This window comes from Panthera leo, chromosome A1 (genome assembly GCF_018350215.1).
Source record: "Panthera leo isolate Ple1 chromosome A1, P.leo_Ple1_pat1.1, whole genome shotgun sequence".
Lineage (NCBI taxonomy): Eukaryota > Metazoa > Chordata > Mammalia > Carnivora > Felidae > Panthera > Panthera leo.
Window position 1 is genome coordinate 28,489,241 of NC_056679.1, and position 25,026 is coordinate 28,514,266.

Consider the following 25,026-nt stretch of genomic DNA (forward strand, 5'->3'; position numbering starts at 1 on the left):
GAGAGTGATGTTTGTTGGCATTGGTTGCTGATTGGCACTGGAAAGAGAGCCCAGCAGAGACTGGGGGCTGCCTACTTTTTTGGTAGTTAGGAAGTATGGTACGGAGACTTTCTTTCTTAGTTCTTCAGAGCCTAGAAAAAGGTATGAGGAAAATGAATAGCTTAGAGGGACAGGACTGAGAATAGTGAGGGTGAATATGGAGGCCTTGCAGGCCAACACGTAATTAACATTTTCTTTTATTACATTATATTTCACAGTTCAAATAATGCAATCCCAAAGAAAGTATATTAAAAAAAAAACATTAGTATTGTTTAATTGAAATTCAAGAATCAACAGGAACTACTCATTAATGTAAAATGGTGAGGCAAATAAACTTTGATTTTCTACTTCTTGCTAACATATGGTCTATGAGAATTATATATGTATTTTGTTTCTTATTTACCTTTTTGGTTAACAGTTCTTTAAACTTCCCATGCCAGCAGATGGTAATTCATCTTGCAACTTGAGTTCTTTTATTTAGGGTGTTCATAGGGTCTTCTAGCCTACTAGGTTGATTCTATTGATATATTTTAGCTTGAATTATTTAAAATGACATAACCAGTTATAGCAAGAGGTTTGAGGCATTAGTATTCATTTCTGGAATATAATTGCTCTGCAGTCAATCCTGTATCAGGTTAGACTGACGTTATTATAGCTGGAGTTAAAAGCATACCTTTAAGCTAATACATTTGTTTTCTTAGAATTTAACGACTCTAGATTCTAAATTCTAAAGAACTTAATTTAATTCTAAGGCTTACTCCTTTCCTGTTGAACTTCCCTTAAAATACAGTGTAGCATTTTTTTTTGCATGAAATTAAAGTGTCAATAATTGTTATTTGTCTACAACATAGAAGCAGCTCCTACCAAATTATGTAATACTATGGGACTTTGCATGTATAAAATGCATAAAACATAAAACATATTTTTAAATGATAGCACAAAGAGACAGTTTTTCTTAGGTTTGAGGAATGGAGTAAGTGAGTGTCTTAAGTACTTAGGACACCAAAAAGACTTGAATTGGGTTCCTATGCTTAGAACATTGAGTTTGAAAATGATTTTCTTCCCCCAAATCTATTTTCTGGAGTTGTGGCATTCTGTTGAATAAGCAGCGATCTGCCCTTGCATTGAGGTTCAACTCTTTCACAATAGTGATAATGTTCTAAAACTGTGGTAGGATTTTGAGGGGTTAGTTTCTGTCTGTTTATACTGAAAATGAATTAAGCTTTTCATATTGAACATGCTGCTAATCTAGGGCATAGGATTTAATTAATTTTCTATTAGTATTCTCATTTTCCATATACTTGTTTGTGTTCTTTGTGTGCATTTTTATATAACCAGCTGGTATGAGGTGTGTAAACAAGTGTTAGAACATTGATAATTGTTCTCTATGGAGAAAGAATCAATGGTCTTAGTCTTTATACTCAGTTTGACAAGTACTGAGAACCTACACCATAGAAGGCACTGTGCCAGATACTGTGGAAATATCTGTGATTGTTGTCATATATTGTAATCAGTTAAGCTAATCACACAAGCCAACAGCAGAATGGTGTCCAGGAAGTTTGGTTTCATGAATTTCAGGCAACATCAACATCAGTTGATTTAAGAAATCAACCAAAGTAAGTTTTATTTAACTTTAACATGCTGTCGAGAGTCTCATCATCCTTTCCTGGAAACTGGAACTTTTGATCAGCAAGAAATGGAGGCTGTGAACTTCTAGCAGTTCAGGAATTAAGTGACTTCATTACTTGTCATTGAGTAAATCTTAGGAGCGATTTGCATATCACCTTTAGTAATTGGCTTAAGTAGAATGACTTTTGTAAAAATAGGAAAAATTCTCATTAATTTTTTACCTCTACTTTTTAATATAGAGTTTCAGTTCTAATTAAGATGAATCTTCCAGATATCCAACATTAATACTAAAATAAAAAGTAAAGGGGCACCTGGGTGGCTCAGTCGGTTGAGCGTCCAACTTAGGGCTCAGGTCATGATCTCATGCTCATGGGTTCACGCCCTGCATTGGGCTCTGTGCTGACAGCTAAGGGCCTGGAACCTGCTTCGGATTCTGTGTCTCTCTCTCTCTCTACCCCTCTGTTCATGCTCTGTCTCTCTCTGTCTCAAAAATAAATAAACATTAAAAAAAATTAATACTAAAATAAAAAGTAAATTACATGATTTTCTTGTAATTTTGCAGCGCTTTGAACTCCAAGATTCAGGAAGCCCTGTGCTTCCTAAAGAGGTTGTGAGAGTGGAGAGGCTGACTGAAAGCCATTCCCCCCAAGCTTCTGTGACTGTCCGGATTGCAGAAAAAGAAGTGACCATTCAGGTAATGGATAAAGTTTATACTTTCTGAGATGTGCTTTGTTCTGCCCATTTATGATCCCCTTTTAAATCTTCTTTGGCTCTATAGTGTCACATCTGTATATCTGTATCTGTATTTATCCATGTATCCACAGTCATGTATGTTTGTAAACTGGAAAAGTTCAGGAGAAACATAAGCGTAGTTTCTCATAAAAAACTAAAGTTGATCTCTGGGAAAATCAAATGAAGTACCGAATAAAGTATTTTGTATTCTGAGTCCTTGATAAGAAATAGTGTTTTCAAACATATTTTAGCGGCTGTGGAACACTCTTTTCAAATAAAATCTTTTGTAATCACATGCAACAGTTAAAAGAGGAGCTGTTCTGGTTGGAGAGGTTTTAGAAAAGGGAAGGATATTTGGTCACAGGGCTCTATATGCTTGCTCTGCCTCCCTTTCTTCCAACCCTTTGAGAGCCCTGAGAACCCCTAGAGGGGATGGGAAACTATCACAAGGAAACACAGCTTGAAAAACACAGACTTAAATGAATTGTAAGTGAATGTGGGGAAGAAGAAGGCTTGCCTTCTTATGTGCCACAGCACACTTTAATTATATAGACTTTTTATGTGCTCTAATGTGATATTATTAATACTTATTAATTAATGTTGCTGCATTTATTCATTTATCAAGCTGAACATTGATTAATGTCTACTCTGAGCCAGGCTCTGTATTAAAAATTATTAGTGTCTACTGTGTATTAGTCACTATATTTGTCTCTTGACAAATATATAATACCATAAATACATTATGCCATTAAATCCTCCAATAATCCTGGAGGCAAGTTTTATGATCTGCATTTTATAGATTGGAAAACAGATGTAAAGAGGATAATCAGTTCATTCATGGTTGCTAGCTAAGAAATGTCACAGATAAGACTTCTAGACAGGATCACTTTCCACTACACTCTTCTGTCTACTTCAGATGAATGACCTCATTAAGCTGATGGTCTAAATAGAGGCAGATAAGTAAGGACTGCATTGGAATGGCTGTGGGGATATAGAATGAGCTGTCTTCAAGTATGACATAGGAGTTTTCCAGTAGCTCAGGAGTGGAAAGGTGATAGGACACTTCAGCACACTTCAGACATGTCCAAAGGCATGAAATGGGAGCAAGCTTTCATTGTTTGCTTCTTTTTTGGTGATGGCTTTCTGACTTCATTGCCTCCAGTCCTTCCGGTCAGCCTTCTATGTTACCACTATGATGATCTTTCTTAAATGCAAATCTAATCTTGTCACTTCCAAACTTATAATTCTGTAGGGTTCCTGTTATGATGGGCCCCGAGTCCTCTGCAGAACATGGAAATCTCCTAGTGGAGTCCCCAGGAGACAAATGAGGAGGAGATAGAAAATAAAAGAAGCAGGTGTGAAGGATGAGAGGAGAGATTTTAAGACCAGATACTTCCGAGTTGTAAACTAAGAGTGGAAAAGGATTTGTGGACATGGATTTTAGAAATCAGGACATCATTGGTGACTTTGGAGAGTCCCAGTAGACTGACTTGAAATTCTGTACTGAGCACTGGAACTTGGACAAAAAACTTCATTCTCAAGTAGTGACATTGTTATTATAAGTTATAAATAACCCCCAAATGACATGATTATTATGAAAATGTCTGACAGCACAGGGCTTTAATTTTAGAGGGATGATTGATTTGGAGGGTTGATGATAATGATAATCAGATCTGTGAATAAGAAAATAGTTGCTGCTCTATTGAAATATCAAAAACAGTACAGAATTGAATTGAGCAAGGGATTATTAGGGGCTTCTAAATGGCAGTTATGTTCTTTCATTTACTAATGTTTTGAGAAACACATATGCATATTATATTTACTTCTCTTTAATTATAGGTGCCAGCTGGGACCAGGCCAATAAGTCAACCTTGTGCATCAGAGCGTTTTGTACAGACTTTAAGCCATAAACAACTACTGGCTGAGATGATGCAGTCACACATGGTTAAGGACATATGTTTAATTGGAGGAAAAGTAAGAATAGCAGCAGTCTCACTGCGGATTTCTGTTTCCCAACTTTTGGTTGTTTTGACTTCTCCCTTGAATGATTGTGTTTCCATTTGTAGGGTTGTGGAAAAACGGTCATTGCTAAGAACTTTGCAGATAACTTAGGATACAACATAGAACCCATCATGCTCTATCAGGTATGATGTTCATTTTTAGTACTTGGACTATAAACATATATATTTAGACCATCAGTAGAAGTTATGGATATTCTTCCTTGAGTTATGTATGACCTGTTAATTTTGGTCTACATAAATAACTGAAATAAAAATCAAATTGGAGTACAATTGTAATTACTTGCAACTTTTGAAAGTGCATTTTAGACTGTTGAATGTGCACACCATATCAGCACCTGTGTCTGTTTTTCAAGAGAGATTCAATTTACCTGCATGTGCGCACATACACAGACTGCATTTAGTAGTAATTTGGAAATCGAAATAAAATGGGTTTTAGCAGCAATGGGAGATAAGTAGGTATTCACTGAATAGAGTATTTTCTTATTGTGGAAAAATACACACAACATGAAATTTGCCATTTTAACTGTTTCTAAGTGTACAACTCACTGGCTTTAAGTATATTCACAATGTTGTGTAGCCATCACTACTATCTATTTCCAGAACTTTTTTGTTTCCTTCCTGCATCTCTTGTTCCCTTTGACCCATTTTGTCCATCGCCCTCCCTCCTCCCCTCTGGCAACCACCAGTTTGCTCTCTGTATTTATAGGTCTGTCTTGGCTTTTTGTTTGTTTTGTTTTTTAGATTCCACATATAAATGAGTTCATATGGTATTTGTCTTTCTTTGTCTGACTTATTTTTAGAACATTTTGTATTCCAGATAGAAACTCTATATTCATTAAATGATAACTTCCCATCCCCCACCCCAGACTCTGGTAACCTCTATGGTACTTTCTGTCCCTATGAATTTGCCTATTCTAGGTACATCATTTAAGTAGAACCAAGCACTTTTTTGTCATTTTGTCTCTATTTTACCTGGCATGATGTTTTCAAGGTTCATTCATGTTATAGCATATATCAGAATTTCATTTCTTTTTATGGCTCAATAATATTCTGTTGTATGGATATACCGGCTTTTGTTTATCCAAATATTGGTGAACACACAGTTGTTTCTAGCTTTTGATTTTTGTGAATAATGTGACTATAAACATTGGTATATAAGTATCTGTTTGAGTCCCTACTTTCAACTCTTATTATATATATACCTAGAAGTGATGTTACTGAACCATATTATATTTCTATTTTAACTTTTTTGAGGAACTGCTATACTGCTTTCTGTAGCAGTGACACCAATTTACATTCCCACCAGCAGTGTGTGAAGTCGTAACTCATTGTAGTTTTGATCTGCATTTCCCTAATGACTAATGAAATTGAGCATCTTCTCATGTACTTATTGACCATTTGTATGTCTTATTTGGAGAAAAGCCTATTCAAGTTCCTTGCTTGTGTTTCAATTGGGTTGTCTTTTTGTTGTTTAGTTGTAGGAGTTCTTCATATATTCTGGATATTAACCCATTTTCTGTTATGATTTACACATGTTTTTTTCCCCTTTCTGTAGGTTGTCTTTTCACTCTCTTTATACTATCTGTTGATGCACAAAAGTTTTAAATTTTGATGAAGTCTAATTTATCTTTTTGTTATTGTTGCCTATGCTTTTGGTGTTATATACAGTAAATCATTGCTAGGTCCAATATCATGAACTTTCTCTGTTTTATCCTAAGAGTGTTAATAGTTTTAGATCTCACATTTAGGTCTTTGATCTGTTTTGAATTAATCTTTGTATACAGAGAAAAGTAAGGGTCCAACTTTAAATCATTTACATGTGGATAGCCAGTTTTCCCAGCACCATTTGTTGAAAAGACAGTCTTTTCCTCATAGGATGGTCTTAGCGTCCTTGTCAAAAACCAGTTCACTATATATGTGAGGGTTTATTCTGAGCTCTCTCTTCTATTTCATTGCTCTGTCTGTCCTTATGTCATTCTCACACTGTTTGGATTTCTATAGCTTTATAGTAAGTTTTGAAATAAGGAAGTGTGAGACCTCCAACTTTGTTTTCTTTTCCAGGGTTGTTTTGGATATTCAGCATCCCTTGGGTTTCTATATGAATCTTAGGATAGGTTTTTCTATTTATGAAAAAAAAATGCTATTGAGATTTTTATAGGAATTTCACAGAATATATAGATCACTTTGGGTAATATTGTCATCTTAATATTTAAGTCTTTCAATCTGTGAACATGAATGTCTTCTCATATATTTGTCTTCAATAATTTCTTTCAGCAATAATTTCTTTTATAGTTTTCAGTGTACAAGTCTTTTATCTTCTTGGTTAAATTTATTCCTAAGTATTTTTGAATAGATTGTTTTTGTGAATGTCCATGTTGTATATGGTATGATTAAAAATCAAACTTACAGCTGGTGTTTTTACACAGTAAATTTTTCTCTCGTGTATTTGTTTGTAATGATCACTCCTAAGACATTTTCATACTGCGTAATTTATCGATTCTATATGTTAGTCTTTGATTATAGTATCTTTTTACTTACGGCAGAGTTTCCATTTTTATTTTTGAACAGTTTGGGGAGTGGATGTGATATTATTTACTTACATTTTAGATTGTAGTTTGCCTTTTTAGTTTGTTTTTTAGTTAACTTTGTTATTATTACTGACACTAAATATACTTATGTTAAAATGTTTTTATTTTTGAAAAATGATGTTTAAACTAGTTACTTATTATGACTTTGGATTATAGAAAATGTTAACAGCTCATACTTTAAATGATTCTGTTGAGAAGATTCCTTTCAATGCTGCTTTAAGGTACTTTGTGTCTATTGGTTAAATTGGCCAGAGTTTACATAAAATCTGTGAAGAAGCATATGATTTATGAAATCACTAAGAAAAATTCAGGTGAAGAGATTAAACTAGTAGTGATATCCTTGGTCTTTAGATATACACGTGTAGGGAAAAGAATGAATTTCTACACTCTATAGAAGGTGGCAAGTCTTGGAGCTCACTGAAAATATATTTTGAAATGAGTTTTTATGATTTGATTCTAGGTCTACTGGCTTTTTAAAGATAGTTAAGGAAATTGAGAGAGAGTATATCTTAAACTTAATTTATGGCAGATGCCATGAAGAACACCCTCCCCTCTTATGAATCAGTCCTCTTGGTGTCTTTGTCAGAGATCAGAAGGCAGATGGTTAACTCAGTATGCTACTTCATCTGTCTATATCCTTCCGTTAGCTCTTTAGAAGTGATCTGAGGATGATATTTTATCATCTCACCAACCTGTTAATTATCAACTTTTTAATTTCCAATGAAAATACTTTTCTACCAAGTAATTGGGAGGGGGGGGGGAACACCCAAATCATCGATATATTTGTAAAATAAGTTAAATTGTACTATAAATATCTTATATTCCATCTATAGATTAAGGATAAATACAAGCACAGTGTATTTCCCAAGTGCCACTACTTCGAATCATATGGAGAAGAACTTTTGAGGACAATATTTCTTTTCTTTGTGACTCTAACTTAATTTGTTAATAGTATTATTTCTAGAATTATACACATGATTATTTTCTTCATGTTAAAATAAAAACACTCATTCTAATGAAAGCTGGAACTAATTTATGCCTCATCAATTTTTCCACACAATACGGTTTCAGGTTTTTGTAGTCACTTTATGGTGATTTGGTAGTGGTAAATCATCCTAAAATTATATGTTTGAGCTGTGTGAAAATTATGGTCACCTCATTCTTCCCTTCATTAAAAGAAGAACCAAACAAGAGAGTATGTATGTATCCATCATCAGATCTCAGCTCCACTGGAAAAGTACCCAAAGTATCCTGCCATTGAGAATGTTATCTGTACATTTGAAAGCATTAGTTTAAGAGGCTGAGAACAGACTTCTTATATATTATTGGAGAATGACAGCAAATTAACAAAAATACTATTTTAATGTGGTTTTTTTACTCTGTTGTTAAATTTGTTGATTTATGGATAAACAAAGGTAGGAAGATGCTACCATTGAGGATTGGGAAAACTGGCACAGAGATAAGCAAATAAACCACATATTCTGAAACTCCTTTTCCAATTTTGCTTTTCTGCTCATTAGTCTTTATAGGAATATCTAGAAGAAAAGTGATTTTTGAAAGCATAGACTTCAGAAAGGGATAGAGAAGTGTAAAAATGTAGGTGAGTTTGTTTCTGTCTGTCTGCATGAACTGGATCAAAGAATCAATAGATACTGTATTGACATTTGCAGATTTTTTAAACTGTTAATCAGTTGGTTTTCATGATAGAAACCAAGCCCCTGAGATCAAATATAAGACTCTTTGTTCATACTTTCATATTTATTAGTAGAGCTCATTGAGCTCTCTGGGACAGAGGAACTAATTTAATAGAATTCAAGACAGGTTTGGGTTTTATAATAATACAGTCCATATTAATGAAAAATATGGAAAAAATTCTGGAAGTTTGACCCAACATAGAGAATTTAGTGGGAATAAGTAACCCAACATCTGTTTTCCTAGAAGATGTGGAGATTTCCCTGTTATTTGTACATGTATAAAGCTACACTTAATCTGTGGGTTTTGCTTTATTTTTAGACTTGACTATTTTTAGAACTGGATTTCATATGAAGAAAAAGAAAAACAGAGCCTTAACACAGATTTGTGGCAGTACATAAAGTAAGTTTTATAATAGGTTATAAAAATCTTAAATCACTTGGCTCAAGTGTTAGGTCAGATTCTTTTAACTGGTTATTCTTTTTTTAGTGTTGAAGCCAGTGATTTCATAGTGTCAAAGAAATCCAAGTTATTATTCTTTTCCTTCACAACCAGATAAGGGCATGTTTCCAGATTTCTTTCCACATCATCATAAACAGCATCAGATCTGAGATATCTTTCTTTTGTTAAAGTACTATTTGTATAAAAGCCAAGTCAGCTCCAATAAGAAATTTAAGCACAAATAAGTTCATGGGACCTGTAATGAAAATAATCACTATCTAAAACAGATCTTAGAATCATTTTGATTTTTCAGTTAAGTTTTTCTTCCTAGAGCTAAACTCAAACCAAATTCTCTTCTCTATCTTTAATCTACAATTTCTACTTCTTCCTGTTCATCCAGATACAGAAGTATCTTTATTTCTTTCATTCTCTCTCCTTTGTTTTCATTGCTGTGTGTCTTGGATTTATTTACTTGCTTCTTGTCTTTGCCTTGACTTTGTACTTTTCTCTCATCAAGATTGTAAGATAGCTGTATTTATTTAAATGGTTAATGTTCAACCTTGGAGGCTGACTTTCTGCATGATTCTGTGTAACTCATCTTGTTTTCTTGATTTCTTATTTTGCTGCAATCTGTGATCCTTCCTGTCTTCTTTATATTTTTTTCTTTCCCCACATAGACTAACCTTCATAAAGCTAAGAATTTAAGTAGTTTGCTACACTTTAAGAATTTACTTACCTCAGCTCCTTTAAATTTCTTACATTATAAAAGTTATTTTCAAACAACAATGTATGTCATCATCATCAAAATTGTTGACTTGAGCAATCCTTTTCAAGTCCCAGGCTCACCAAGGCTCCTGTCTCATGTGTTTTTCAGTTTCTCCTTGATAATGAGGTTGTCTTGTCTCCTACCTCCTTTGTGTAGAATGTGCTTTAAAATTTATTGTAGTTCATCAAAGTTTAAAATTTAGTGCAATTATAAAATTTTAATTTTTTTTAGTGTTTTATTTATTTTTGAGACAGAGAGAGACAGAGGATGAGCAGGGGAGGGGCAGAGAGACAGCAAGACACAGTATCCGAAGCAGGCTCCAGGATCCGAGCTGTCAGCACAGAGCCCAACACCAGGCCCGAACCCACAAACCATAAGATCATGACCTGAGCCGAAGTCAGACGCTTAACCGACTGAGCCACCCAGGCGCCCCAATGCAATTATAAAATTTTAAAAGTTAGCAGAATAAAACGTCCCTTCTAATTTGAAGGGACATTTTTATTAAATATGATTTCATATTTCTTGCCTATAATATCAGAGTCATGCTAGGAGGACCAGTAACCATAATGTTCTTTGTCATAATTTCATAGATAAGTTATAGTGCATAATGTTATTTATAATTATAAGATTATAAATATTATACATTGTATAATTGTATGGAATAGTTACCTCAGTAGATTTCATCAGGGTGCTACTAAGCATGTGACAATTGCACACATAGGGAATTTTGCAAATTAAATTGTAAAGCCACAAACTACAACCTCATTCCAAGTTGCTTCACAAATATACTTTATTAGAACCAAGAGAGTATAGATAACTCTCTGTAATGTATCACCATTATTGGAAAAGGTTATTCAAGTTTATACTCAACTAATTTTAAAATCATCATTGTGATTATTGCCTATGCATACTAACACTATTACATTTCTTCATTTTAAATATTAATAATGAAATGAGTGCAACTCATATATATCAAAATCATTTGTAGGCATCTGGCATAATTTTTTTCCTTACCACATTTTTAAATTTTTCACATAGTGCCTGTGCTTGATTTTTATGTAAAAATGCCACAAGCTTTGTTATCCATATTTTGCAGCTTAAAATGAGAAGTGATATCATCTCTAATTATTTGGATGCACGCTTCACACTTCAAATACATGGGAAAGCTAGTTGTTTCATGTAGAAGTTATATAAAGAAGCAGTTTTATAGAGTGTAGCTAATTACTTAAATAAAAGCCAGTGTCATGTCACTTCAACAAGAAAAAATATTGGGGCTCCTGGGTGGCTCAGTCAGTTAAGTGTCCAACTCTTGACTTCAGCTCAGATCATGATCTCACAGTTTATGAAATCGAGCCCTGCATCGGGCTGTGTCCTGACAGGGCAGCTTCTGTCCTGGGATTCTGTCTCCCTCTCTCTCTGCCCCTCCCCTACTCACTCTCGTTGTCTCTCTCTCAAAAATAAATAAACTTGAAAAGAAAAAAATAGGAGGGGCACCTGGGTGGTTCAGTCAGTTAAGCCTCCGACTTCAGCTCAGGTCACGATCTCGCGGTCCGTGAGTTCGAGCCCCGCGTCAGGCTCTGGGCTGATGGCTCAGAGCCTGGGGCCTGCTTCCGATTCTGTGTCTCCCTCTCTCTCTGCCCCTCCCCCGTTCATGCTCTGTCTCTCTTTGTCTCAAAAATAAATAAATGTTAAAAAAAAAAAATTAAAAAAAAATAGGAAAAAATACCCAACAAATACATAATTTAAACAATAGGTTGAATTGGAAGATGCGGGGATTATAACATGAGGATTTTGTGAACATTTATAAAAAGAAATCTGTGGCTATTATTTAGAACTGAATATATACTCTTTCCTTTTGGGAGATTTAATTCAGGATCTATTTAGAAAACAACTCATTTCTTGGGCGCCTGGGCGGCTCAGTTGGTTAAGCGTCCAACTTGGGCTCAGGTCGTAATCTCATGGTTCATGAGTTCGAGCCCCGCATCTGAGCTGTCAGCACAGAGCCTAGAGCCTGCTTTGGATTCTGTGTCTCCTTCTCTCTCTCTGCCCCTCCCCTGCTCATGCTGATGCTCTCTTTCAAAAATGAATAAACTTAAAAATAAATAAATTTAAAAAAAGAAAGAAAGAAAACAACTAATTTCTTTCCTCCAGTTAGTTTGAATAGAGTATTTATGCACATTCTGTTATTGTCTTCCTTTTCGTTTTATGGACAATTAAGTTTTGTTTTGTTTTGTTTTGAATGAGAACCATACAAATGGCTGACAATACTCTATAACAGGGTTGATGAACTTTTTTTAAAGGGCTGGATCATAAATATTTTGGTCTTTGTGGACCATGTGGACCTTGTTGAAACAATATGATTCTACTATTGTAGTGGAATAGCAGACGTTGGCAATATGTGAATGAATGAGTGTGGCTGTGATCCACCTTATCACATTTTTTTTGTGTTTATTTTGAGAGAGAGAGAGAGAGAGAGCGAGCGAGAGCACTTGCACAAATGTGTGCAAGCTGGGGAGGGACAGAGAGAGAAGGAGAAAGAGAATCCCAAGCAGGCCCTTAACATCAGTGAGCCCAATGTGGAGCTCGATACCATGAACCCTGAGATCATGAGCTGAGCCTAAATCAGGAGTCTGACACTCAACCAACTGTTTTTTCTTTCTTTCTTTCTTTCTTTCTTTCTTTCTTTCTTTCTTTCTTTCTTTCTTTCTTTCTTTCTTTTATTGAGATATAATTCATGTGTAGTAAAATTCAGTTCATTTTGACAGATACATTCGGTTGTATAACGACTACCCCAACTGAGGTAATAGGACATTTCCATCAGCTCAGAAAATTCCCTTGTGCCTCTTTGTAGTCACCCCCTCCCTGCCACCTGGCAACCACTGATCTGTTTTCTATCCCTATTTTGCCTTTTCCTGAATGGTGTATAAATGGATTTAAATAGCCTTTTGAGTCTGGTTTCTTTCACTTACATAATGCATTTGAGATTCATCCACACTGTTGTATGTATCAGTAGTTTGTTCTTTTTAATTGTTGAGAACCTTAACACATTTTTATTGGTGTTTATGTGAGTACTTCTCTATGTTCCTGCTACAGTAGCTTTACTTCTGGAGCTCAGCCCTTTTCACCTCACTTATCAAGCCTCCTAGGCTTTCCACCTGTTTCCAGCCTGGGTTTTTCCCAATCCATCCTTCCAGCTCTGAATTTTGTTTTTTCTATTTTCCCCCTGCTTTTAGCCTTTGAATCGCTTTGTGTAGTTTGTAAGATAATATTCAAATTCTGTTGCTTAGCACAGTGCTTTTTTTTTGTTTGGTGTCCCCCCCAGGCCTCTCTTAGCCAGGTTTGAGGCTTCAACCCATACAGCTAACATTCACCTTTGAACTCCAGTCATAAAGAATGATTTGTGGTCTCCTCAGCATGACTTGATGTGTTAGGCAGCCATGCTTTCTTGCACCATTCATGCTCTATGAACCTCCTTCTCCTGAGGACCAGTTGGCTTGCTCTTCAAAACTTAGCTCCTAGGGTGCCTGGGTGGCTTAGTCGGTTAAGGGTCCAACTTTGACTCAGGTCATGACCTCATGGTTTGTGAATTTGAGCCCTGCGCCAGGCCAGGCACGGTGCTGACAGCTCAGAGCTTAGAGCCTGCTTTGGATTCTGTGTCTCCCTCTTTCTTTGCCCCTCCCCTGCTTGCTCGTTTTCTCTCTCTCTCTCACTCTCTCTCTCTCTCAAAAACAAACATTAAAAAAAAAAAACCAAAAGAAAAAAAAAGCCTTAGCTCCACTGCTACCATCTCTGTGTTTTCTGTTAAGTCCCCAGTTTGATTTATATGTACTCCTTTGTTTCAATGGCCCTTAAATGTCCTTTTGGATAGCACTTATGGCTCTGTCCTGTGATAATGACTGTATTTCATTAAGTCCAATGTGCCATCAATTATAAGACATGCCATTATTTTGTGTTCCAATAAGAAAGTAGTGCAGCAAATTAAGTTATGACATAAGACTATCAGTTAGCAGTTTTATTTTATTCTTAATGAAAGAACTCTTTCAGATTTAATTTAGATTATCTATCTCTTGTGCATGCAGAAAAAAGAAAATACAACTGGGATGAATGGTTGAAGCATTTCTAAAACTTCTTTACCTTCAGAGTATGACTTTTTTTGGTTCAGCTGTAGATGTTCATGTCACTTCACATACTATTGTCTGCATCCTGTGTGCTTTGTCAACAACAGACATTTCCAGGATATTCTTCCAAGCTACTGATAGCCATTTAGGTTTCAATACTGGTACTTTCTTGATTTTAACAGAAGGTGTTGACAGAAATGTTTTAAGGCAATAGCTGTGATTCCTTTTCCCAAGTGGTCTTTAATTTGTTGACTAAACCATAAATGGGTTATAGTTATCCCTTTTTGCTACAGAGAGATATACAAAGCCAGGTTCAGACATGGTCAGAGAATAATTAGCTGGCCAGCAGTTGTAAGATTCTGTCCACTGAAGGTGCATCCTGATTTCAGAGATGTAAAATGTATTTTGGAATTGATGGAATTTAGCTGTTTGTCTCTCCCATCCTTTGTAAACTCCTTGGAGGCAGGGACAATGTGCTGTTTAACTCTCTGTTCCCTTAATGGGCACATAGTAGATGTTGGGATGAAAAAGTGAAGCTTGCAAATTCTGTGTCCTCTATGAATTTTGTAACAAATTGTAAACTGAGGGAAGTTGCTCTTTCCTTTTCATAGTGATTGTCCTCATACTTCATTTGTATTTGCCTATTATTAATGCCCTCATATGGACATACCAGAGTTTATCTAACCAGTCTCCTAAATATTAGTTTTATCCCCAACATTTTATAATTACACACGAAGTTGCAATGAATAACCTTGTGCATACGTGTTTTTATATTGTTAGAAGTATATCTTCAGGATTAATTCCTAGAAGTGGGACTGTGAGGTTACTAGGTAAATGCATATGTAGTTTTGATAGAAATTGCCAAATTTTCTTCTATAAAGATTATATTATTTTGCATTCCCATCAACAATGTCAACAGACAGGGCTACCAAGCTTTTTAATGTTTTCCAATTTGATACTTAGAAATGGTATCTAAAGAGTAGTTTTAATTTGCATTTCTTATATTGTGAGAGAATTGAAAATTTTTTCTATTTTGAAGGGTCATTATATCATTATATCATGTCTTTTCTTACTGAATTATCTACTCACTTTTTTTGCCTGCTTTCCTGTTGAGTTTTTGGCCTTTTTTCCCATCAGTTTTTGAGTTTATGATGTATTAGCCATTTTGCTTTTGTCTCTGATATATGCCGCACGTATTTTCTCTCAGTTTGTCAGTTGTCCTTTGGTTGTATGTATGAATAAATTATTTTGTGCCCCAAAAAATTTTAAAAAAGATTGTTTTGTAGTTAAATTTATTAATATTTTGTCTTATTATGTCTAGATTTTGAGTCATGGTTAGAAAGTCTTTCCTTATACCCAGGTTATGGAGGAATTCGCCTGTGCCTTTCCTGTTTCAGCTTCTAGATTGAACTCTCTCCAGTCCTTGCCCAGAGCCCTTATGTTTCAGAACCAGCAAGGGAGCACTGAGTGATCATGCTGCCCTCTCTCTGACCACAGCTGGGAAAGGTCCTGCAGCTTTATAACTCATGTTATAAAATTGGGCCCACATGGGTAATCCAAGATAATCTCCCCTTCTCAAGGTCCTTAATGTAGTCAAATCTGCAAAGTTCCTTTTGTCATGCAAAGTAATGTATTCACAGGCTCCTGGACATCTTTGTTTGGGGGCATTATTCTGCCTACCACACTGACCATTTTAGAAGATCATGTCACTGAAAGCATTGCCATTCATGGTATTTGAGTTACAAATATAGCACACCTGCATCAGCCTATACTGTTTTCATATCCATAGTGGTTCTATATCTGTAGCTATAGACATCTGACTTCATCATTATGTGTTTTGGTGTAGTTGTGCCCATATATCTGTTTGAAGTTATGTACTACTTTATAACAAGTTACTTTCTCCATACTGAAGTTTAGGCATTATCCAATGTTTTTATTTGAAATTAGGTGTGTAAGTACATTGTATTACCTATGATTTTTTCAGGCTTATAAAGCAAATGTTACAAAGTATTGTTTATAAAATAGGGGTATTGAGCCCAGCAGAACTGAGAACCGGTGGGCTAGACCACAGCACAGTGTTTGGCATGAAGAAGATACTCAGTTAAATATGCACCATCTTTGAGGCTTGGGAAATCTAAAAATATTTTAAGTAGAATGACTTTTATTTTTATGCATGTCAGGGATAGGTGTGATTCTTCAGACATTGTTCTCATTCTCATAAAAACATTTCAGAGCTTCTCTATTTATAGCATTCTGTAATATAGAAAAAGGGAGATTATTTAGATCGACTTCTGATTTCTGAGAATAAGTTCTTATAGGATAAAGCAGGAGACTCTATTCTGAGACAAACTCATTTTGGTTCTAGAGTTATAAGTTTCTATGTATTTCCAATGTTTTTCCAAGATAAAGTTTTGTGATAATTTAATAATCTCTTTTTGCAGCCTCTTTGAAGTGGTCAAAGTTATTTACCAAAAGTTAACTGACTAGTTACTCTAAAATATGCCAGTGAAGTGGAATTTCCTGACTTTCAAAATTAAGGATGAGAAAGGTTAAGTGCCAGAGTTTATACCTCATATTAGCCAAAGCTTGTACAATGGTTTCTAGCTTATTAATTTTCAAGCCATTTTTTTTTTTTTTGCCTGCTAGATTGTACATCTTTAAAAACAATAAGCAGCAGACAATGAGGCTCACTCTGAGATAACAGGGAACTGGGCTGAGGCCCTGCACAACCATCTGTTTTTATTTGGAATGCTTTCTTTCACATTAGCCTCATTTGCTTTAGCATGCTAGGATTCTTGTCACATCAGTTTGGTTTTCAGTATTGGTCTGTTTTTCCACTTGCCAGCTTTTTAAAAACAACATAATGGAATGGAGGAATTTCAAAAAATTAATGGTTGTCTTCAACTGACAGAAGTCCATCTCAAGAGTGTGTTATTTTTATAACTGAAACCTTATAAAATGTACCTTAGGCTCTCATTTTGACAGAGACAGAGTCAAAAGTTGAGGGCAGTGACGCTTACAGTGTTTTACCTTAAGCTCACAACTAGAACTACTTGGACTGTGTAGATGACAGGATGCAGCACAAAGTTAATGTGTTGAAAAGGCTGGATATTTGCTGGCTTAACTCATAATCTTTTAAACTTGTATACTGCAAAAAGGCAAAGTGTGCCTTAATGTTTAACTGGGCAATTATAAAGGTTCATCTTGAAGAACTGCTTTTGTTACACAAATTTTCCACTTAAAAGACAATAGATTTTATATATATTTTTTTAAGTATCCAAATTTGATATTCAGATCTTTTATAATTTTTTTAAAACTCTGCACTGGACTCCTTTTTTTAATTGAAACCATGTACTTCTTAAATAATGGACAAAATCTTTTGTGTTATCTTAACAAATTAAGTTATCATGAGGTATTTATTAGATTTCTAAAAACGCACTAAGGAGGCCTTTGGGCATGTGCATAAAAATAAACATTACAATAAAACCAAATCCATTAGCCCAAGGAAGAAAACAAGTGACCAAGGAATCCTACCAAATAAGGAACTTTAGTCTGACAGGTATTTCATTTACCATCATTGGTGATCCAAAAACATGAGATCCGTAAACTTGAAGAGGGAAGGAATCTCAAATTTGGGGATTCTCTGTGGAATGGCTCCAAATTTAAGGACACTGTGTAATAAAATCCGGTACTATTGGTAAGAACACATTGTTATACTTGACCCTCTGTGTTAGCCAGTACTTTGGTTTTAAATTTACTTTACAGTAATTTTGACTAGGGTCTTGAGGTAATCTTTTTTTTTTTCTTTTTCTTTTTTTTTTATTTGAGTATAATTGACACACAATGTTATATTAGTTTCAGGTGTACAACATAGTAACTCAACTTCTCTATGTGTTATGCGGTGTTCAACACAACGTGTAGCAACCTCTATCACCGTACAACGCTAGTACAATATCATTGGCTATATTCCCTGTGCTATGCCTTTTATTCTTGTCACTTATACTTTCCATAACTGGAAGCCTGTATTTCCTACTCTCATTCATGCATTTTGCCTATCCTCCCTACCCGCCTGACAAGCATCAGTTTGTTCTCTGTATACATAGGTCTAATTCTGCATTTTGCAGGTTTGTTTTGTTTGACATATGAATGAGATTATAAGGTATTTATCTTTATCAGTCTGACTTATTTCACTTAGCATAATACCACCTAGCTCCATTCATGTAATAGCAGGTGGCAAAAATCTCATCCTTCTTTATGGCTGTGTAATAGTCTATTGTGAGCGTGTATGTGTGTGTGCATGCACACCACATCTTCTTTATCCATACATCTCTTTACTGATGGATACAGTTTGCTTCGATTTCTTGGCAACTGTAAATTATTGGCAATTGTAAATACCACAGTAAATGTAGGGGTGCATAGATCTTTTTAAAATAACGTTATTTAGAGAGAGAGAGTGCAAGCAGGGGAGGGGCAGAGAGAGAGGGAGAGAAAGGATCTCAAGAAGCCGTGCTGCCAGCACAGAGCCCAACACAGGACTCAAACTCACAAGCCATGAGATCATGCCCTGAGTCAAAACGAAGAGTTGGATGCTCAATCGACTGAGCCATTCAGGTGCCCCACATATATCTTTTTGAATTGGTGTTTTCATTTTCTGTGGGTAAATACCCAGTAGTGGAATTATTGGATTGTATGGTATTTCTATTTTTAATTTTTTGAGGCACCTCTCTACTGTTTCCTACAGTGGCTGTACCAATTTCCCACATTTCTGCCAATAGTGCATGAGGGTTTCTTATTCTCCATATCCTCACCAATGCTCGTTACTTCTCGTCTTTTTTATTTTAGCCCTTCTGACAGTTAGAAGGCGACATCTCCTTGTGGTTTTGATTTGCATTTCCCTGATGAGTGATGTTGAGTATCTTTTCATGTGTCTGCCATCTGTATGTCTTCTTGAAAAAATATCTGTTTGGGTCCTCTGCCCATTTTTTACTCAGATTATTTGAGGGTTTTTTGGTGTGGAATTATATCAGTTCTTTATGTATTTTGGTTATTAACCCTTTATCAGATATATTGTTTGCAAATATCTTTAACCATTCATTGCATTTTTTTGATTGTCTCCTTTGCTATGCAAAAGCTTTTTATCTTGGGGTGTCTGGGTGGCTCAGTCTGTTAAGCGTTGGACTGTGGCTCAGGTCATGATCTCACGGTTCATGGGTTCAGACCTCGTGTCAGGCTCTGTGCTGACAGCTCAGAGCCTGGAGCCTGCTTCAGATTATGGGTCTCCCTCCCTCTCTGCCCCTTCCCCATTCACTCTCTGTTTCTCTCTGTCTCTCTCTTTCTCTCTCTCTCTCTCAAAAATAAACATTAAAAGACTTAATTTAAAAAAAAAAAAAGCTTTTTATTTTGATCTAATCCCAATAGTTTATTTTTGCTTTTGTTTTTCTTGCCTTAGGAGACATATCTAGGGACAATGTTGCTAGGGCCGGTGTTAGAGAAATTATTGCTTGTTTCTCTTCTAGAATTTTAATGATTTCAGGTCTCACATTTAGGTCTTTAATCCATTTTGAGTTTATTTTTGTGTACAGTATAAGAAAATGGTCCAGTTTCATTCTTTGCATGTAATTGTCCACATTTATTGAAGAGACTTTTCCCTACTGTGTATTCTTGCCTCCTTTGTCATAGATTAATTGAACCTATAGATGTGGTTTATTTCTGAGCTCTTATTCTGTTACACGGATCTGTGTGTTTTTGTGCCAGTACCACACGGTTTTGATTACTACAGCTTTGTAGTATGTCCTAAAACCTGGAATTGTGATATTTCTAACTTTGCTCTTCTTTCTTAAAATAGCTTTTGCTGACCTACCCTATGACCCAGCAATAGCACTGCTAGGAATTTACCCAAGGGATACAGGAGTACTGATGCATAGGGGCACTTGTACCCCAATGTTTATAGCAGCACTCTCAACGATAGCCAAATTATGGAAAGAGCCTAAATGTCCATCAACTGATGAATGGATAAAGAAATTGTGGTTTATATACACAATGGAGTAGTACGTGGCAATGAGAAAGAATGAAATATGGCCCTTTGTAGCAACGTGGATGGAACTGGAGAGTGTGATGCTAAGTGAAATAAGCCATACAGAGAAAGACAGATACCATATGGTTTCACTCTTATGTGGATCCTGAGAAACTTAACAGAAACCCATGGGGGAGGGGAAGGAAAAAAAAAAAAAGAGGTTAGAGTGGAAGAGAGCCAAAGCATAAGAGACTGTTAAAAACTGAGAACAAACTGAGGGTTGAAGGGGGGTGGGAGGGAGGGGAGGGTGGGTGGGTGATGGGTATTGAGGAGGGCACCTTTTGGGATGAGCACTGGGTGTTGTATGGAAACCAATTTGACAATAAACTTCATATATTGAAAAAAAATAGCTTTTGCTATTTGGAGTCTTGTGGTTCCAAAATACAACTTTTAGTATTATTTGTTCTAGTTCTGTGAAAAATGCTGTTGGTATTTTGGTAGGGTTTGCATTAAAGCCGTAGATTGCTGTGGGTAGCATGGACATTTTAGCAATATTAATTCTTTCAATCTGTGAACAGCATGGAATGTCTTTTTCCATTTGTGTTATCTTCAGTTTCTTTCACCAGTTTTCAGGGAACAGGTCTTTCACTTGCTGGTTAGGTTTATTCCTAGGTATTTTATTCTTTTTGGTGCAATTGTAAATAGGTTTTTTCCCTTAATTTCTCTTTCTGCTAAATTGTTATTAGTGTATAGAAACACTACCAATTTCTGGGTATTAATTTTGTATCCTACAACTTTACTGAATTCACTGATCACTTCTAATAGTCTTTTGGTGGAGTCCTTAGGATTTTCTATGTATAGTATCATTTCATCTGCAAATAGTGACAGTTTAATTTCTTCTTTACTAATATGGATGCCTCTTATTTATTTTACTTGTCTGAGTATGATGGCTTCAACTTCCAGAACTATGTTAAATAAAAGTAGCAAGAGTGGACTTCCTTATCTTGTTCCGGATGTTAGAGGAAAAGTTCTCAGTTTTTCACCATTGAGTATGTTAGCTGTGGGTTTTTCATATATGGTCTTTATTATGTTGAGGTATGTTCCCCCTAAACCTACTTTTTTAAGAGTCTTTATCATGAATGGATGTTGTACTTTGTCAAATGCTTTTTCTGCATCTAATGAGATGGTCATTATTTTTATCCTTTATTTTGTCAATATGTATCATGTGAATTGATTTGCAAATATTAAACCATTCTTACATCCCTGGGATAAATTCTACTTGATCATGGTGAGTGATCCATTTAATGTTTTGTTGGATATTGGCCTGTAGTTTTCTTTTTTGTGGTATCTTTGTCTGGTTTTGGTATCAGGGTAATTTGATGTCATAGAATGTATTTAGAAACTTTCCTTCCTCTTCCCTTTTTTTTTTTTTTTTTTTTTGAATAGTTGGAGAAGAATGGAAGAATGGGTACTAACTCTTCTTTTAACTCTTCTTTAAATGTTTGGTAGAATTCACTTCTGTCAATCCTTATGGTCCTGGCTTTTATTTTTTGGTAGCTCTTTGATTACCAATTCTATTTTGTTACTAGTAATTGGTCTGTTCAGATTTTCTGTTTCTTCCTCATTCAGTTTTGGAAGACTATATGTCTCTAGGAATTAATCCATTTCTTCCATGTTGTCCAATTTGTTGGCATATAATTTTTCATAGTATTTTCCTATAAACTTTTGTATTTCTGTTGTGTCAGTTGTTATATCTCCTCTTTGGTTTCTGATTTTATTTATTTGGGTCCTTTCTCTTTTTCTGAATGAGTCTGGCTGAGGGTTTATCAGTTTTATCTTTTCAAAGAACCATCTCTTGGTTTCATTGATTTGATTTTTTTTTCAATTTTTATTTAATTATTTTTGGTCCCTATGCCATTTATTTCTGCTCTGATTATTTCTTTCCTTCCACTCACTATAGGTTTATTTGTTCTTCTGTTTCTAGTTCATTTAGGTGTAAAATTAGATTGACTTTTTTCTTGTTTCTTGAGGTAAGTCTGTATTGCTGTATATTTTTTAGAACTGTTTTGGCAGTATCCCAACAATTTTGGACCATTGTGTTTTCCGATCTTTATTTGTCTCCATGTATTTTTTTAAATTTCTTCATTGGCCTATTGGTTGTTTTAGTATCATTTATCCTCCATGTGTTTGTGTTTTTTCCAGTTTTTTTCTTGTGATTGATTTCTGGTTTTATACCATTGTGGTCAGAAGAGATTTCAGTCTTCTTACATTTATTAAGACTTGTTTTGTGGCCTAACATGTGATCTGTTCTGGAAAATGTCAACATGTGTTGAAAAGAATATGTCATCTGTTGTTTTTGGATGGAATGTTCTGTTGTCTCTGTTAAATTCATTTGGTCTAATGTGTCATTCAAACATAGTTTCCTCACTGATTTTCTGCCTGGATGATCCATCTATTGATGTAAGCGGGGTGTTAGAGTCCCCTACTATTATAGTATTACCATTAATTTCTTCCTTTGTATTCAGTAATATTTGCTTGATGTGTTTAGGTGCTCCAGTGTTGGGTGCATAGGTATTTACAATTGTTATATCCTCTTGTTGGAGTGATCCCTATATCATTTTGTAATACCCTTTTTTTATCTCTTGTTACAGTCTGTTTTAAAAACTATTTTGTCTGGGATACCTGATACTATACTATACCTATTGCTACCCTGGCCTTTTTTTTTTCATGTCCATTTGCATGTTAAATGTTTTTCCATCCCTTAGCTTTCATTTTGTATGTATCTTCAGGTCTGAGATGAGTCTCCTGTAGGCAGTATATAGATGGGTCTTTTTTTTTATTAGAGCATTTCGGCCATTTATGTTAAAAATTTTTTTTTAATGTTAATCTTTGGGAGACACACACACACACACAGCATGAGTGGGAGAGAGGCAGAGAGGGAGACACAGAATTGGAAGCGGGCTCTAGGCTTTGAGCTGTCAGCACAGAGTCCGACGCTGGGCTCGAACTCACGAACCGTGAGATCATGACCTTAGCCAAAGTCAGACGCTTAACCTACTGAGCCACCCAGACACCCCTCGGCCATTTATATTTAAAGTAATTATTGATAGGTATGTAGTTATTGCCACTGTGTTCATTGTTTTCTGGTCATTTTTGTAGTTCTTCTCTGTTCCTTTCTTCTCTTGCACTCTTTGTGATCAATGAGTTTCTGTAGTGGTATTTGGCTTTCTTTTTCTTTATTTTTTGTGTATCTGTGATAAGTTTTGGGTTTGTGGTGTCCATGAAAGTTAACTTACAACACTCTATAGCAGTCAATGTTAAGTTGATGGTCATTTAAGTTCAAACACATTCTAAAAGAAAAAACAAAAACTTTTTTATTCCCTCCTCCATGTCTCATGTATATGCTGTTATTTTTTATATATTTTTGTTCCTAATTTTCTTATATCTAATCATGGCCATTTATTTTCCACTTAAAGAAGTTAGGGAAATCCTTAGGGCAATCTTTTAAGGGTCCTGAGGCATTTATAGTCATCAAAGATTACGGTAAGAATGAGGAGTTTGCTAGAAGTTAGTGAATTTAATGATGATGTTATATATCTATATTCTTTTTATGAGGAATATGTCAAAAAAAGAAAAGAAAGAAGGATATAACTTTGATTTGGTTTTGAAATTCACAATTTTTGTATGTGCCAGTGTATTTTGTAAACATTTTATACCTGGAAATAAAAAGGAAATATATCCTTCTAATCTTTTTTGTCTAGTTGCCTTTTTTGATTCCTAAATGCTTTGTTTGTCTGTTTTTCCTCTGTTCAAAAAATACATGTACTTAGGATCCAAACCACTTTCTGAATATGTAGAACTTTATTGCTGATTTACAAGCCAGTCTCATCGTAGAAACAGGGCTTTCTGAGGTATTTGAAATAAAAGCCACTCGACAAAACTAGAGAGATAGTGAAAACGGACAGCAAAGGGAAAGGTATTCTTTACCAGAGCTCATTTAGTGCCATTGGGGCCTTAGAATTGAAGTAGCTGGGGATTTAAGATGGTAAAAGTTGCCACATTCCTGATTTTATGTTCTGTGGACTCCTGTTAAGAGATTAACAATCTGAAGGGGGCCTTTGGCAGTTCCCAGATCCTGTGATGCTTCCTGTGGTTCCCTTAAACTCTTTCAGAATTAGGTCGCTGCAGGCAGACACGCTCTACACAGGAGAGGAGTGATATCCATTAACGCCCTCGCCCAGGTGAGAAGGTGAGCCACGTGAGGTTGACCGCTATTTCCATCAGTCTGTCTCTTTCCTCTTGGCAAGCCTCCTTCTGTGCTGCTTCGGGCAGGAGACTCCACATTGATCCCTAATGACCCTCCCTGAATCCATCAACTCTTCCCTGTCTCTCACCTCATGAAGAAGTGCTTGTTTCCCTGCTGCACAGTGTCTCTCCCATGGGGATCAGTTTAGAGAGAGCAGCTCTGGTTTTGCTGGGAAAGTGCCACAGGGTACACATTAAGCTGATCAAAAGAGTTGTCAAGTAATGCAGCCATAGCACACTTCTTAGCCTGCTCCTCATCCACCCTAACCCCCACAGCCAGGTAGCAGTCTAGCATCATTTGCTTTTGCCAGGATCTACTATAGTGATGAACATCTCCAGTAGCTCCAGCCCACTATCTGTAGACCCATTGTTGAGAATTTGGTGGAAAACGTATTTGCCATGTGGAATTTTACTTCATTGGATTTTTAAGAACACATCAGTTATGTTGGTTGAATATTTGTAGGTATTTCTCTCTCTGTCTCTGTCTCTCTCTTTGGATAAAAACATTGAAGTTCTACTCTTTTCACAAGTATCAATTATATAATGCTATAGTCATCACATTTTACATTGTATCCTCAGATCTTATTTATTTTATACCTGAAAGTTTGTACCCTTTTACCAGCCTCTCCATATTTCCTCTCAGCCCCTGACAACCAAACCACTTTTCTACCCTCTTTTTCTA

General features: G+C 35.6%; 1 protein-coding gene across 2 annotated transcripts in view; it reads left to right on the forward strand.

The window, feature by feature from the left end:
• VWA8 (von Willebrand factor A domain containing 8) overlaps nucleotides 1-25,026 on the forward strand; it is a 370,895-nt gene that overhangs the window by 88,190 nt on the left and 257,679 nt on the right. For both annotated transcript variants that reach the window (XM_042927004.1, XM_042927013.1), the window contains exons 10-12: nucleotides 2,231-2,362; nucleotides 4,240-4,374; nucleotides 4,467-4,544. In XM_042927004.1, coding sequence (XP_042782938.1) covers nucleotides 2,231-2,362; nucleotides 4,240-4,374; nucleotides 4,467-4,544 — 345 coding nt within the window. The remainder of the gene's footprint in view (nucleotides 1-2,230; nucleotides 2,363-4,239; nucleotides 4,375-4,466; nucleotides 4,545-25,026) is intronic.